Consider the following 11,248-nt stretch of genomic DNA (forward strand, 5'->3'; position numbering starts at 1 on the left):
CGGCGGCGGCGGCGGCGGCGGCGGTGGCTACGGCCACGCACATGGCGACGGTGGCGGCGTCTACAGGAACGGGCCGCGGGGCGGCGCCATTGGGCGGGGACGAGGAGGACGCGGCTTCCGCGGTGGCGGCCGGGGCCAGAGGCAGTGGGAGGAGGATGGCCAGGCCAGCCGAGGTTATCAAGGAGGCGGCCGAGGACGGCAGCAGTGGGACGATAACGTACCCCCTCGTCTTCGGAACCGAGGCGGCGGCCGAGGGCAACGGCAGTATGAGGACAATGGCCCGCCCCGAAATGATTCCCGGGGCGGCGGCAGAAGTCCGCGGCAGTTTGAGCAGAACTCGTACAGCAACGGGCCGCGAAGAGGCGGACATCGCCACTGGGAGGAGGACTTGTTCAGAGACGGTTTCCGAGGCGGCGGCAGGGGACAGGGACGTTGGGAGAACAACGCGTCTTTCGGAGCCAACTCGCGAGGGCGAGGCAGGGGTCCACCTCCCGATCTGGGTGACACTCCATTCAGAGGTGAGTGTCACGGAAGTCACGTGACGTGTGACGGGATGGCAAGGGCTCTGAAGACGGGACGGCGTGCTGGCGCGTGGTGTCGGCGCACGGGTCTCGCGAGACTTCGCGTACCACTGAGATGTTTCGAAACTAGCTTTGAAGTGGTTGGGCTGTGTAAGCCTCTGCTCTATGGGAATGGTATGGTTTGCCACAAGCTGATCGCGAGACGAAGTAAACCATGCAGGTGTTAATCCGGAGACGTGTGTTATAAAATGGATGCCGCCACCGGCCGATGCTTCTAAATTTAGTTCACCTGCCACTTCGTCAGGATCTGAATAGATTGGCGGGGTCTGCATGTGGGATCTGGAGGATCATGAATTGGTCACCATTCCGCCGTACATGCCAAAACAAGTCAAAGCAACTAAAAACTATCGGCCGTCGTTGAAATGTTGGTGGCCTGTGAGGGACTCGGCACAGCATCCGTTCATTGTTAACGCGGACCGCCGTCCTTCGTCAGCCCCGCGGCGCTCACGCCGTCGGCTCTGTTCCAGGATCGATGGAGTTTCGGCGCGGCGGTCGTAGACCGATCACCCGGTACGGCGGTGGCGGCAGTTAGCGACCGGGGTCAGGCCGCTGTCCCACCCCCTGCCGAGGCTCCGCTCGCCCGCCTGTCACTGCCGCCCGCTCTGGCCACCTGGTGCCGGCCGGAGGTCGGGCCGCTTTACTACACGGCTGTTATTGAAATACACTAATGTGAGTGCTCACAGCGAGTGTGTTGGTTCGGCGGCGCGTGGCGAGGCTTGCGTTCTGCTCGGCTGGGGTGCCGGAGCCCCGAGCGACGGGGTGGGGCTGCCCGGTGGGCTCGTGCCGTTGATCGCAGCCGGACCCCAGCTTGACGGACCGCCTCTGACGTCTGCTGACGCCAACACCCTCCCCTCATGGGTCTGCCTGAGATCGGGTGTAGGTCCCGGTACAGTGACTGAACGCAGGGCTCCCGGTAGGGTCTCGCGTTGCCGTCGATGTGAGTCGAATGAGAGAGCCCGTGGGTTGCAAGATCTGTTTCACACCGATGCCGAGTGTCTAGGGGAGAGCCCGCGCGTTGGAAGAACTGTTTCACACCGATGCCGAGAGTGTCTAGGGGAGAGCTCGCGCGTTAGAAGAACCGTTTCACACCGATGCCGAGAGTGTCTAGGGGAGAGCCCGCGCGTTGGAAGAACGGGTTCGCCCCGATGCCGAGTGTCTACGGGAGAGCCCGCTTCTGAAGACCAGACATGAGTCGAAGCCGAAGGCCCGCAACACAGCGCTGTTGTGCATGGGCCATGACGCGCACAAGAGATCGATTTGGTTACCGGGCAGGTGTCCGGCGCGTGCTGACAGTCCCCCCCCCCCCCCCCCCCCCCCTCCAGTTGGCCGCCGTCCGGCAGTAGCCAGCTTTACAGCGTAACCAGCGCGTCCTAGCGCGGCAGTCTCGTAGTCGGATCGACGCAGAGGCGGTATGGTGTGGAGTCACCTAGCTCCACTGAGGCCCGGGGTGTTCAACCAGAAACGCTGAGCATGCGCCGCGGAGACGGGGGTGATGCTGGCATGATCAATATATCCGGAGCAACGTCGGATTTAGCTGTTGTGTTTGTTTCGAGGCTGGAGCCTGAATGCTCATCGAGCGGCGTCGCCTCCTACGAAACTTAACTTGGCTTGAGGTGCATATCGTTTATCCCGACTTACACTGAATCCGGATCCGCCAGCGGCGCACAGTAACACGGCGTCTCCACCGGCGCTGTGATGCTCAACTGGGCCCGCGCCGTCATCGGAAAACAATAACCCTGTGGCGTCGCGCTCAGAAAACCCATGTTCAGCCACATCAACGGAAGCGGATGCAGGTTGCGCCTCTCTGCGTGTGGAGAGCAAGGTTCTCGCGCGTTACTCTTTCCCCGCCACGGCAGTTCAGACTGAAACAGTGGAAGCGAGTCTGCTGATCTGCCGCGGTGCTTAAATCTCGCAGCGTAAATAATAAAGCCACTTTACATCACGCGCGTACCTTGGAGCGGTAGGTACTTTGACATCCAACGGCAATACAAAAGCACTTACTCTGTAAATAGTGTAATGGCGCTCGGTAGCGTCCTGCCTACTGAAACCGCTCAGTTCGCAGGCTGCAGACCATCGGCAGACCGACCTCGTCAGATTGACTGCTTAACGATAGCAGCACGCTATCATGGTGCTATTTCCGAGCAGTCAATAGCACCATGATGGCGTGCTGCTATCGTTATCTTGTAGACAATGGTATGTTTAGTCTACTTTTGATAAGGATCCAATTTTTTCGACGTAACTTAGGCACTGCCTAGAGCTTAGCTTAGGGTGAAAATAAATATCCCGACCTGTTGCCGAGTGCCGATGCCCGTTTTTGTGCCACAATACATGGCCGCTTCCGCGCCTTGTTGATGTCTGCCTTGTAATTTGCGCTAGTACTGTGGCACAGCGAGCCCAGACTGGGCCACCCTTACATGGGTACGGTATAGACTTGCTGTATAGACTTGCTGAGTGAAACAAGAAAGCTTCAGATGGCCAGAAAACTTAACGGCCGCAATCACAAATGTAGGCCAAGAATATAGTGCTGCCATTGTGCGACTCGCTTCCGGTCATGCGATGATCAGTAAAAAACAAGCGCGAAACTGGCGCCGAGAACATACCCAAGCGAATCGTATGAAGGCACAACAGATACGTCAACACGAGAAGCTGTGAACAGACCACACCCACCCCTTAATTCCCTCTTTCGAGACCTCTGGCCACCTCCACCGGGTGCGCCTCTGACCGCCTCTCAGCCGAGTCCTGGAGCCGCCCATGAACTGCTCCGCGACCCTCTCCCGGGCCTAGCCCACTTCAGAGCCAGGCGAGACCCACCTGCCTGGGGCAGCCGTGTAGCTGCGCAGTGCGGCCCGGGAGACGAGGCAGGGCGGCTGGCGGGCCCGCGTCCTCTCCACGGGCGCTCCTCAGCCGGACGGGCACTGGTCGCAGGTCCGGCGTCGAGGCGGGACCGGACCACGGCCGGCCGGGCGGAGGAGGACCGGCGGACCGGACCACCGCCGGCCGGGCGGAGGAGGACCGGCGGACCGCAATTGAGACCGGAGGGTCCAGCGCTGGGATGGGACCGGACCACCGCAGCTGAGACCGGAGGGGAACACCGCTGCGGCTCTGCACAGACCGAGTATGTGCGCTGACCGGACTTCGCCTGGCCGATATGATCGCGGACGGGTTAGTGTGACGCCGAACGTTCGGTTACGGCCATAGGGCTGCTGTGAATAGCATGCCATCGTAACTCAACCTTCAGCGCACATGACAGTAATGACGTCCAGCTGTCAATCTGTCAATCAAAGATGAGAACTGCCACAAACTGGTGACTGGGAACATGGGCCTGTAACCCACATAGAATAGTATTGGTATCTTGTCTGTTCACATTCTCTTAAGTATCTATATTTCCCTCTCCGTATAGTTGCGGGGCTATGCCAGGGTATGTAGGTCCGAGCGTTTAAAGGTGGTTACAGCAAGACGAGCGGTAATTAGACTGCTTTTCCGCGTCAGCCTCGTTTTCGTAGACACACGCTGAGGACAATATGCGGTCTTTGTTGGCCTTAACCGATGTCACCGTTCTTGCCGCATTCATCGAGCGAAGTCCCACGCTTCTTTTTCAGCGCTGGCCCAACCACAGCCATCGCGCACTGCGGCCGGAGACCACGAATCCCAGACCACTAGCAGCATCCCTGCGATCACAGCAGTCACTACGACGTCGCTGGGTCTGGCGGTCGAGACGCGGCCGCCACACCTGACGTGGGACGTCCGCGAGCATCACACGAGTTCACCGCCACCCGTCGGCAAGGCGGCCGCACTGCCGGAGGTGACGGCCAGCGGCGGACGACAGTGGGAGGCGGCCATGATCGAGTGGGCGTGGACCGCCGGGTCGGCGGTCTCCCGACGGGCAGGTTCGGACGGGCCGCGTGGAACTGACCCCCGCCCGCCGTCGCAGAGCCGGCGCCGGCTGGCAGACGCGCTGCCAATTCAGCGTAGTAGTGGTGAGACAAACCGGGACAGAACGGCGTCCGAAGAGCAGCCTCAGGAAACACGGGCTTCTCAGGAGAAACAGGTTCCTCAGGAGAGACAGGCTCCTCAGGAGAGACAGGTTCCTCAGGAAAGACAGGCTCCTCAGGGGAAACAGTCTCCTCATGAGTCAACTCCAGAGGAGCCGCTAGAGACGCCCGACTTGCAACATCTCGCGGCCGTGCCCCAGCACCTGATGGACATGGTTATGGTCGAGATGGGCCCGAGGGTGACTCTGGCGGAGGGCCGGAGCAGACTGTAGCCGGCAACAGTCGCGCCCCGCCACCGGGAGCCCTCCGCGGCGCCCAAGCAGCGCTCATGGCACGTTACTGTTGGTTCCTTTGGAGGCGGAGTCTTGTAATGACGTTTTCATTTATTATCCAGCGCATCGCCTCAGATGACTAAAATGAGTGTTGGGTGTTTGAAGCGCATGTCCTTGCGACGGAGTGATGGTATTTTGTTGGCTATATTCTAGACCCAATCGAATCTCACAGAACGTGAGGAAAAAAAAGCAGTGCCGACGCGGACTCGTGCGATCTTTTAGCTTCAAGTCATTTGGTCCGATATCCTTTGTCAAACTAAACGTCAAGTGATTCGCTTTGCTTTCTTTACACTTATCCTCCAAAAACAGATGATCCGCACGCCCGTTTGGTTTCGAGCAGAATATTCACCCTATACGTTCACGCATGGGATGCGTTTGTTTATTGCCACTTGTGGGCATCCATGACATCAGATAAGGTGACACACCAGAAACAACACGGCGGAGTCATCACATGGTCACGTGACTGGCGAGCACGTCACTGAGACACGGCCCAAGCTGGGCATCCATCCCTCTGGCCAATGCAGAACCGTCTTCATAAGCCCTCTGCCGTGCAAAGGTAAAGCCGCGTATGTCATTTTTTGGCCAAAAAAGGCTTTTTTATATCGTTCGATTGCCCAAAACAAGCTGCATCTGATGGTTCTCTCACTTATACTGTTGGACGTTTTTTGTGAAGTTATTTCGTGAGTGATTTTGAGAAAAAACGTATGTTATACAAATTCGCTAAGATGCAAAGGTAGAAACACGCATGTCCCAACTAGTGACAAAAACGCGCATCTTTGGACGTGCCTGTTTCTATCTTTGCATGCGGTGCAACAGCTTGACATACGTGCTTTTGACTGGGATCTCCGGGACGCGAGTGCCTCAAGATAGCGCTGCTCAAGCTATATACACGCACGCTAACCGCGGTACTGTAGTAAATCAACGCTTAAATAAATTCGTAGCATTGCCGCCACGATCGCAGCGGGAGTGAAGTGTCCACAAGATGTAAAGCTATTTTACGATTTGTTGTCTTCGTCTGCCGAGTCCTTCAACGTAAGCGACTCAACAGTCGCGAAATAGCTGGATGCACTATGAAGCCCCATAAAGGGCAAATACCGTGTGCGTATCGAAGAGTAGTTGGCGGAAGACTGCATGTACTCGTGCAGTGGGAGGACCAGAGCAAGGGGCAGTCTCACTATGCCTTAAAAAGATGCCACTGTGGTGGGTCAGCCGTCACTATGCTACACCGCAAGAAGCTATGGTCAGGAGGCCTAGTCTATAAGCCTCCGAGGAGTGCAGGACTAGTGCAAGGCGAGTTCTTTTCAATTAAAAGTGTTATTAACGAACGAGGTGTAATGAAACTACCCGAAAGACAAACAAAACTAACAGTAGCAACCACAAATTTGAGGGTTCGTCCCGCACCAGACAGAACATGCCCTGGCGCCATCTTCACACGGTCATGTGCTCGTGAAAAAATCAGTATGAAGAATATAAGCAGAAATGGTTTAAATCATGAACTCCATCGCAGTAAGCAGCTTCATGTTTGAGAAGCCCATCCCAAGTATAATTGACAAGCCGGCCACATTTATGCTAAGCCACCGAGTCTTACGCACTGGCATAGTAGCCGCGCAAGGTCACGTCAGGCGCCGGTTTGACACTGAAGGTGATGATAAAACCCTCGCTGCTGGTCTTTGGGACGCAAGGTTTGTATGTTTAATTTATACCGTACACAGGCTTTGCATTTACGGAGGAAATTACTCCCGTGCCAATTCGTGTGAGAATATTTTCGTTACGCTGAACCTCGGATGCGTCCGCCGAAATCTTTAAACGATTTGTATGACCGTACACCGTACACCGTACACCGTACACCGTACACCGTACCGTACACTCCACTACGTTTGCTGAGACAATCTAAATATTATCGTGCGGCAGACAAGCGTAACATGATGAAAGGTTGCAGGGATCATAACGTTAACAAATTTTGCAGATGTCCCCGACCCGGCATTAAAACCATCCCGAGACATGAAAATCGGTCTCGACTCGGTCGCATCGGAGCAGGCTGAAGCGGCACGTCCAGACCCGGACCCGGTCGTCGTTACAACACCGGAGCAGCTGACGGCACAAGACATCATCGTGGCACTGCAGGAGTTGGCGGGTTGGGACATCATCGTCGCACCGCAGGAGTTCGCGGGTCCGGACATCATCGTGGCACTGCAGGAGTTGACGGGTTTGAACATCATCTCAACACCGGAGTATCTGACGGATTACAACTTCATCGCAACACCGAAGCAGTTGCTGGGCTTGGAAATCGTCGCAGCAACAGGGCAGTTTTTGGATCAGGACATTGCTGCGGCACCATGGGAACTGCCGTATCCAGACAACGTCCCGGCACCGGGGCGGCTGACGGACCAGGGCATCGTTGCGACACCCAGGCAGGTGACGGGTCCATACATCGTCGCAACACCGGTACGGCCGATGACGCTGCCGACAACGTCGGAGATCACCGTACACTCCAATGAGTGCTCCCTGCTTGATATATCCTCTTCCCTCGATCTGGAAGCGTCATCCGTACTAGAAATATCTCCTCTACTGGAGGCGCTCAACATGCTGAGCACCCCACCCGGACACACCACAAATCAGATGGCTCCTGTTCCATACGATGCTCCATCTTCTCCGCCTCCTCCGCCGAAAAGGACAAGGACATCACCAAGCAACGACAGGAGGCGCCTACCAAGAATGTACGCGCTCGAACAATGCACAACAAGACACCTCGTCATGCAGAAAAACATACGCTCCAGCCGGTGCCAGCAAGATGTCTTGAAAGTTGCAAGACCAGCTGTGCAGCCAAGATCGGACCTGAGTGACGGGCAGAAATCAACGGCGAGGTCTGCGCACTGGGGAGGGAAACATGACGGCAGTGGTACTGCACGTACGTCCTGCGGGTTCCGTCTCAGTGTCGCAGAAAAAACAACAGAGGGAACATGGACCCACGGAAAAACAACAGCTTCCAATGGACCCTTCCATCACCACCGGAGAAGAACGCAGGCGACACATCCACGAGCGACAACAAGAAACCTGTCGAAGTTTGCAAACCATTCTTCGTGTCCACGCTGGGCTTTCGAGAGAACTCCGACTAGGCAGTGATCACCGCCGTGAAGAACGGCGCCACCTATGCATCACCCCGTAATCATCGAGGCAAAAGCACGCCAAGTATAAAAGGACGAAGACAAAATATCTCAACATATTATGTCCTCCAATCCAGTGAAACACCACTAACGGTATGAGCATGCTCCGCATCCTTTGTACCCCCCGCACGACGTAACAAAAGATGTACACAGACTACATGGAGGCAGCAAGCCGTGGTGAGGTGGAGGCCTGCTCACGGCAGAGGTACCGGCAGTCCGTGAGACGCCTCAACATCGGCAACACCCAACTCTCTGGCGACGAATGCTCGAAGTGTTTCCGTGCACATCCAACACGTCGCCAAAGTTCACGGTCGCCTGATCGCGGAACCCGATCACCATGAAGATAGCTGCTTTTAGTGTTCGGCACACGATGACCACCTTCATGCTGCTAAGGAGAGCTGGGATTTGTACCGGGCCGACGCTGACCGACTGTGGAGGGATAGTGACGGCGGATATGATGAAAGTGACCTTACTGCCCATCATGCCGATAAAAGAGTGTATTTTCACATCCCGTCTGATTGCGTACAACGAAACATTCCCGGTGGTCATGCCGAGCAAGGAGATGAAAACTGCACGGCGTCATCTGCAACGGACCGACAGCGCCTGCGTGGTGTGGCACGAGGCGGCCGCGGGACGGTCGGCGGAGGAGGTGGCGGCCGCCTTCTACCTGCACCTAGACACCAGCTGCCGGAACAGAAAGGCGGTTACCATCTGGGCAGATAACCGCGCTGGGCAAAACAAGAACTGGGCGCTCATCAGTGCCATGCTCCAGCTCGTACACTCACCGCAGAACGCCATCACGACTGCCACCTTCAAGTTCCTCGAGCCAGGGCACACAGCGATGGCAGCTGACGCCATGCACCAGACCGTCTCACGGCAGCTAAAAGCAACCGAGAGGGTGGAAGATTTTTCGGACTATGTCACAGCAGTAGAGGCCACTGGTGGGAAGAGCGTGCTAATGTCTCCCGGAAACAATACGCGCCAAGCTGAAGATGGCATCAGTGGAGCGAAGCTGAAAAAACTGACTCCAGACAACGAGCGGCCATACGTGGCTCAGCTAAAGTCCATCCAGGTCAGACGGGGTTCTGACCTCGTGTTTACAAACACAAACGTCAAACAAGTGTCGTATAAAGCGTATGACTTAACAATACGACGTTCGACCCAACGAAGCAACCAGAGCTCAATCCGACATCGAAAATGACTGGTGCGCCTGGGAAGGTGCCCGAAGTGCTGCGCCATATCGCTCCGCATATGCCTGCCCACAAGAAAAGGTTCTGGGAAGACCTGGCAGGCCAGTCCAAACGAACAACAACGTTTGGCAAGCGGAAGCACACAACCAAGTCGCCACAAGGTCGCAAGAAGCGCACAGTGCAGTGAAAAAAGCGAAGGTAGTTGGCCCTGCGGTGCTCAACTGGCATGCCATGATGCTCATGTACGTCCGTAGGTTCAGAGGCAGTTTGGGCGTTGGTCTTTACTTAATACGTTGTGATGTAACTGGGCTGTGGTCAACCTCCCGTCCGTCTCCGGTAGCGTGCGCCGCGGCAGATGCCGCTACGCAAGTTTCGCCGTCGACATTGTTCTGTTTGCATGTTCTCGTAAAAGAAGTTCACACAAAATGTTTCGAATAAAAGACATGGTTCTGAGTCGTGCAAAACTGGTGTTTCATCTGTGAAAACTGATGTGTCATACACGGCCAGTCATGCAAAACTGTTGAGGAACGTGCAGCAAGGGCCACACTATGAATACTTCGCTCTGCATGACAACGTGCTTGCATAGGGACATACGTGTTTTTGCTCATGCATTTCAAAGTGCTGGTGCATTAAACAGTGTGCATCTATTGGCGGCAAAAACACGTATGTCATCCGCTAGTGACATACGTGTTTTTGTCTACGGTACTCGGCTCAGGAAAACGCGATATACGTGTTTTGCCATGCTCGGGAGTGACATACGTGTTTTACCTTTGCATAAGCAAATTTGGTTGGATAAATTTCGCCCTAGTAAAAAAAACGTTTGTGAACTGTGGAAAATGTGTTGCGCAATGCTGTGAGAGATAAGCTCCATTCAATGCGGTATCGACAGGAGGTTCCAATGGTATAATTTTTGAATCAATACGAGATTTGCGACGTGAGCTATCGCACTAAACAGAAAATGGCCTCTTCTAAACATTTTGTTTGCGAGACAACGTGACATACGTGGTTTTACCTTTGCACGGCAGCCCGGGTATGCAAGCTGAGTTTATTTGTTACATAAAGCACCCAGCACCCCTCTGATCACACCAGGATACCAATCAGGGCCGCCGCGTCGTTACCAGGCGCAGTGTGATCACAGTGGGGCGATCCCACCAGTCACCCTGCCCATCATCCCACAGATACTCCGCTGTCTGAACAATCACCGAGCTGGAGCAGTCACCCGCGCGGTCACACACTACCCAGGGTCCCGACCGATGACCCGTGGGCTGGGACACGCAATCTTTGTGTCATACGCATGATTACGCAGCAATTGGAAGCCATACTCGCCCTACGTGGCTACCTCCCCGTCCGACTCACTCCCCCAATCCGCCCATCCGAATCGGCCTTCATCCAACTCACCCTCCCAACCTTCCACTCCCCCTCCCCCCCCCCCCCGCTTTCCCCCACGATTTTGCCACACACAACTTCAACTCCCACACGCTTTGAGCGCAACCTAGCCCGCCGCGTCTCTTTTCCCGTACTCTCCGCCTTCGTCTACCCCACGCACGTCCGCCGGCCGTGACAGCGACGCTACCAGTCACGTTAGCACCGACACTACCTCTCGAAGGTCAGCACCAGCTCCAGATGGTCCGTGTGCGGGAACAGATCGACGGGCGCGGCGCGTGTCAACCGGAAAGGCGGCGCCCGTCCATCCTGCCGACAGAGCGCTGCCAAGTTGGCCGCCGTGCGCGGGTGGTCCGGCTTGCAGGCGATGTAGATGAGCCGCCGCAGCGGCGCCGCGGCCCGCAGCTGCTCCACCACCGGTGGCGCTGGCGCCAGAGGCGGTGGCCGTTACACGAGCCGGGCGGGCGGCCGGGTCACAGACCCGCCAGTGGCGGCGGTCCGCTGAGACCAACGGTCCGTCGGCATATACCGAAACACCGATCACATCAATGACCAGGGCCGATCAGGCGTGGACAGCCACACGAGGTCGGCGGCGTCAGGTTGGGG

General features: G+C 56.3%; 1 protein-coding gene and 1 long non-coding RNA gene across 3 annotated transcripts; both read left to right on the forward strand.

Annotated features, from left to right (window-relative positions):
• The first annotated feature begins 25 nt into the window (after positions 1-25).
• Positions 26-1,263, forward strand: LOC119107148 (uncharacterized). Its single transcript, XR_005095209.1, has 2 exons — positions 26-518; positions 1,049-1,263. It is a non-coding gene; the product is annotated as an uncharacterized LOC119107148 (long non-coding RNA).
• A 2,278-nt stretch (positions 1,264-3,541) lies between these two features.
• Positions 3,542-10,647, forward strand: LOC119107147 (uncharacterized). Of its 2 annotated transcripts, XM_037230519.1 has the most exons (3): positions 3,542-3,696; positions 4,181-4,383; positions 6,872-10,647. In XM_037230519.1, exon 3 carries the CDS (start codon positions 6,907-6,909, stop codon positions 8,026-8,028), a length of 1,122 nt encoding a protein of 373 aa, XP_037086414.1. In that variant the 5' UTR covers positions 3,542-3,696; positions 4,181-4,383; positions 6,872-6,906; the 3' UTR covers positions 8,029-10,647. The 2 variants fall into 2 exon arrangements, with proteins under 2 accessions (XP_037086414.1, XP_037086413.1); XM_037230518.1 differs by lacking the exons at positions 3,542-3,696; positions 4,181-4,383 and adding an exon at positions 4,399-4,468.
• Positions 10,648-11,248: the final 601 nt, after the last annotated feature.

Source organism: Pollicipes pollicipes, unplaced genomic scaffold (genome assembly GCF_011947565.3).
Source record: "Pollicipes pollicipes isolate AB1234 unplaced genomic scaffold, Ppol_2.1 Scaffold_6686;HRSCAF=7923_pilon_pilon_pilon, whole genome shotgun sequence".
NCBI classification, from domain to species: domain Eukaryota; kingdom Metazoa; phylum Arthropoda; class Thecostraca; order Pollicipedomorpha; family Pollicipedidae; genus Pollicipes; species Pollicipes pollicipes.

Coding starts and splice junctions, on each gene's coding strand:
- LOC119107147 (XM_037230518.1), top strand. CDS start 4,420: ATGATCGAGTGGGCGTGGACCGCCGGGTCGGCGGTCTCCCGACGGGCA. Junction 4,469..6,871: donor GGCGGTCTCCCGACGGGCAG/GTTCGGACGGGC, acceptor CAAATTTTGCAG/ATGTCCCCGACCCGGCATTA.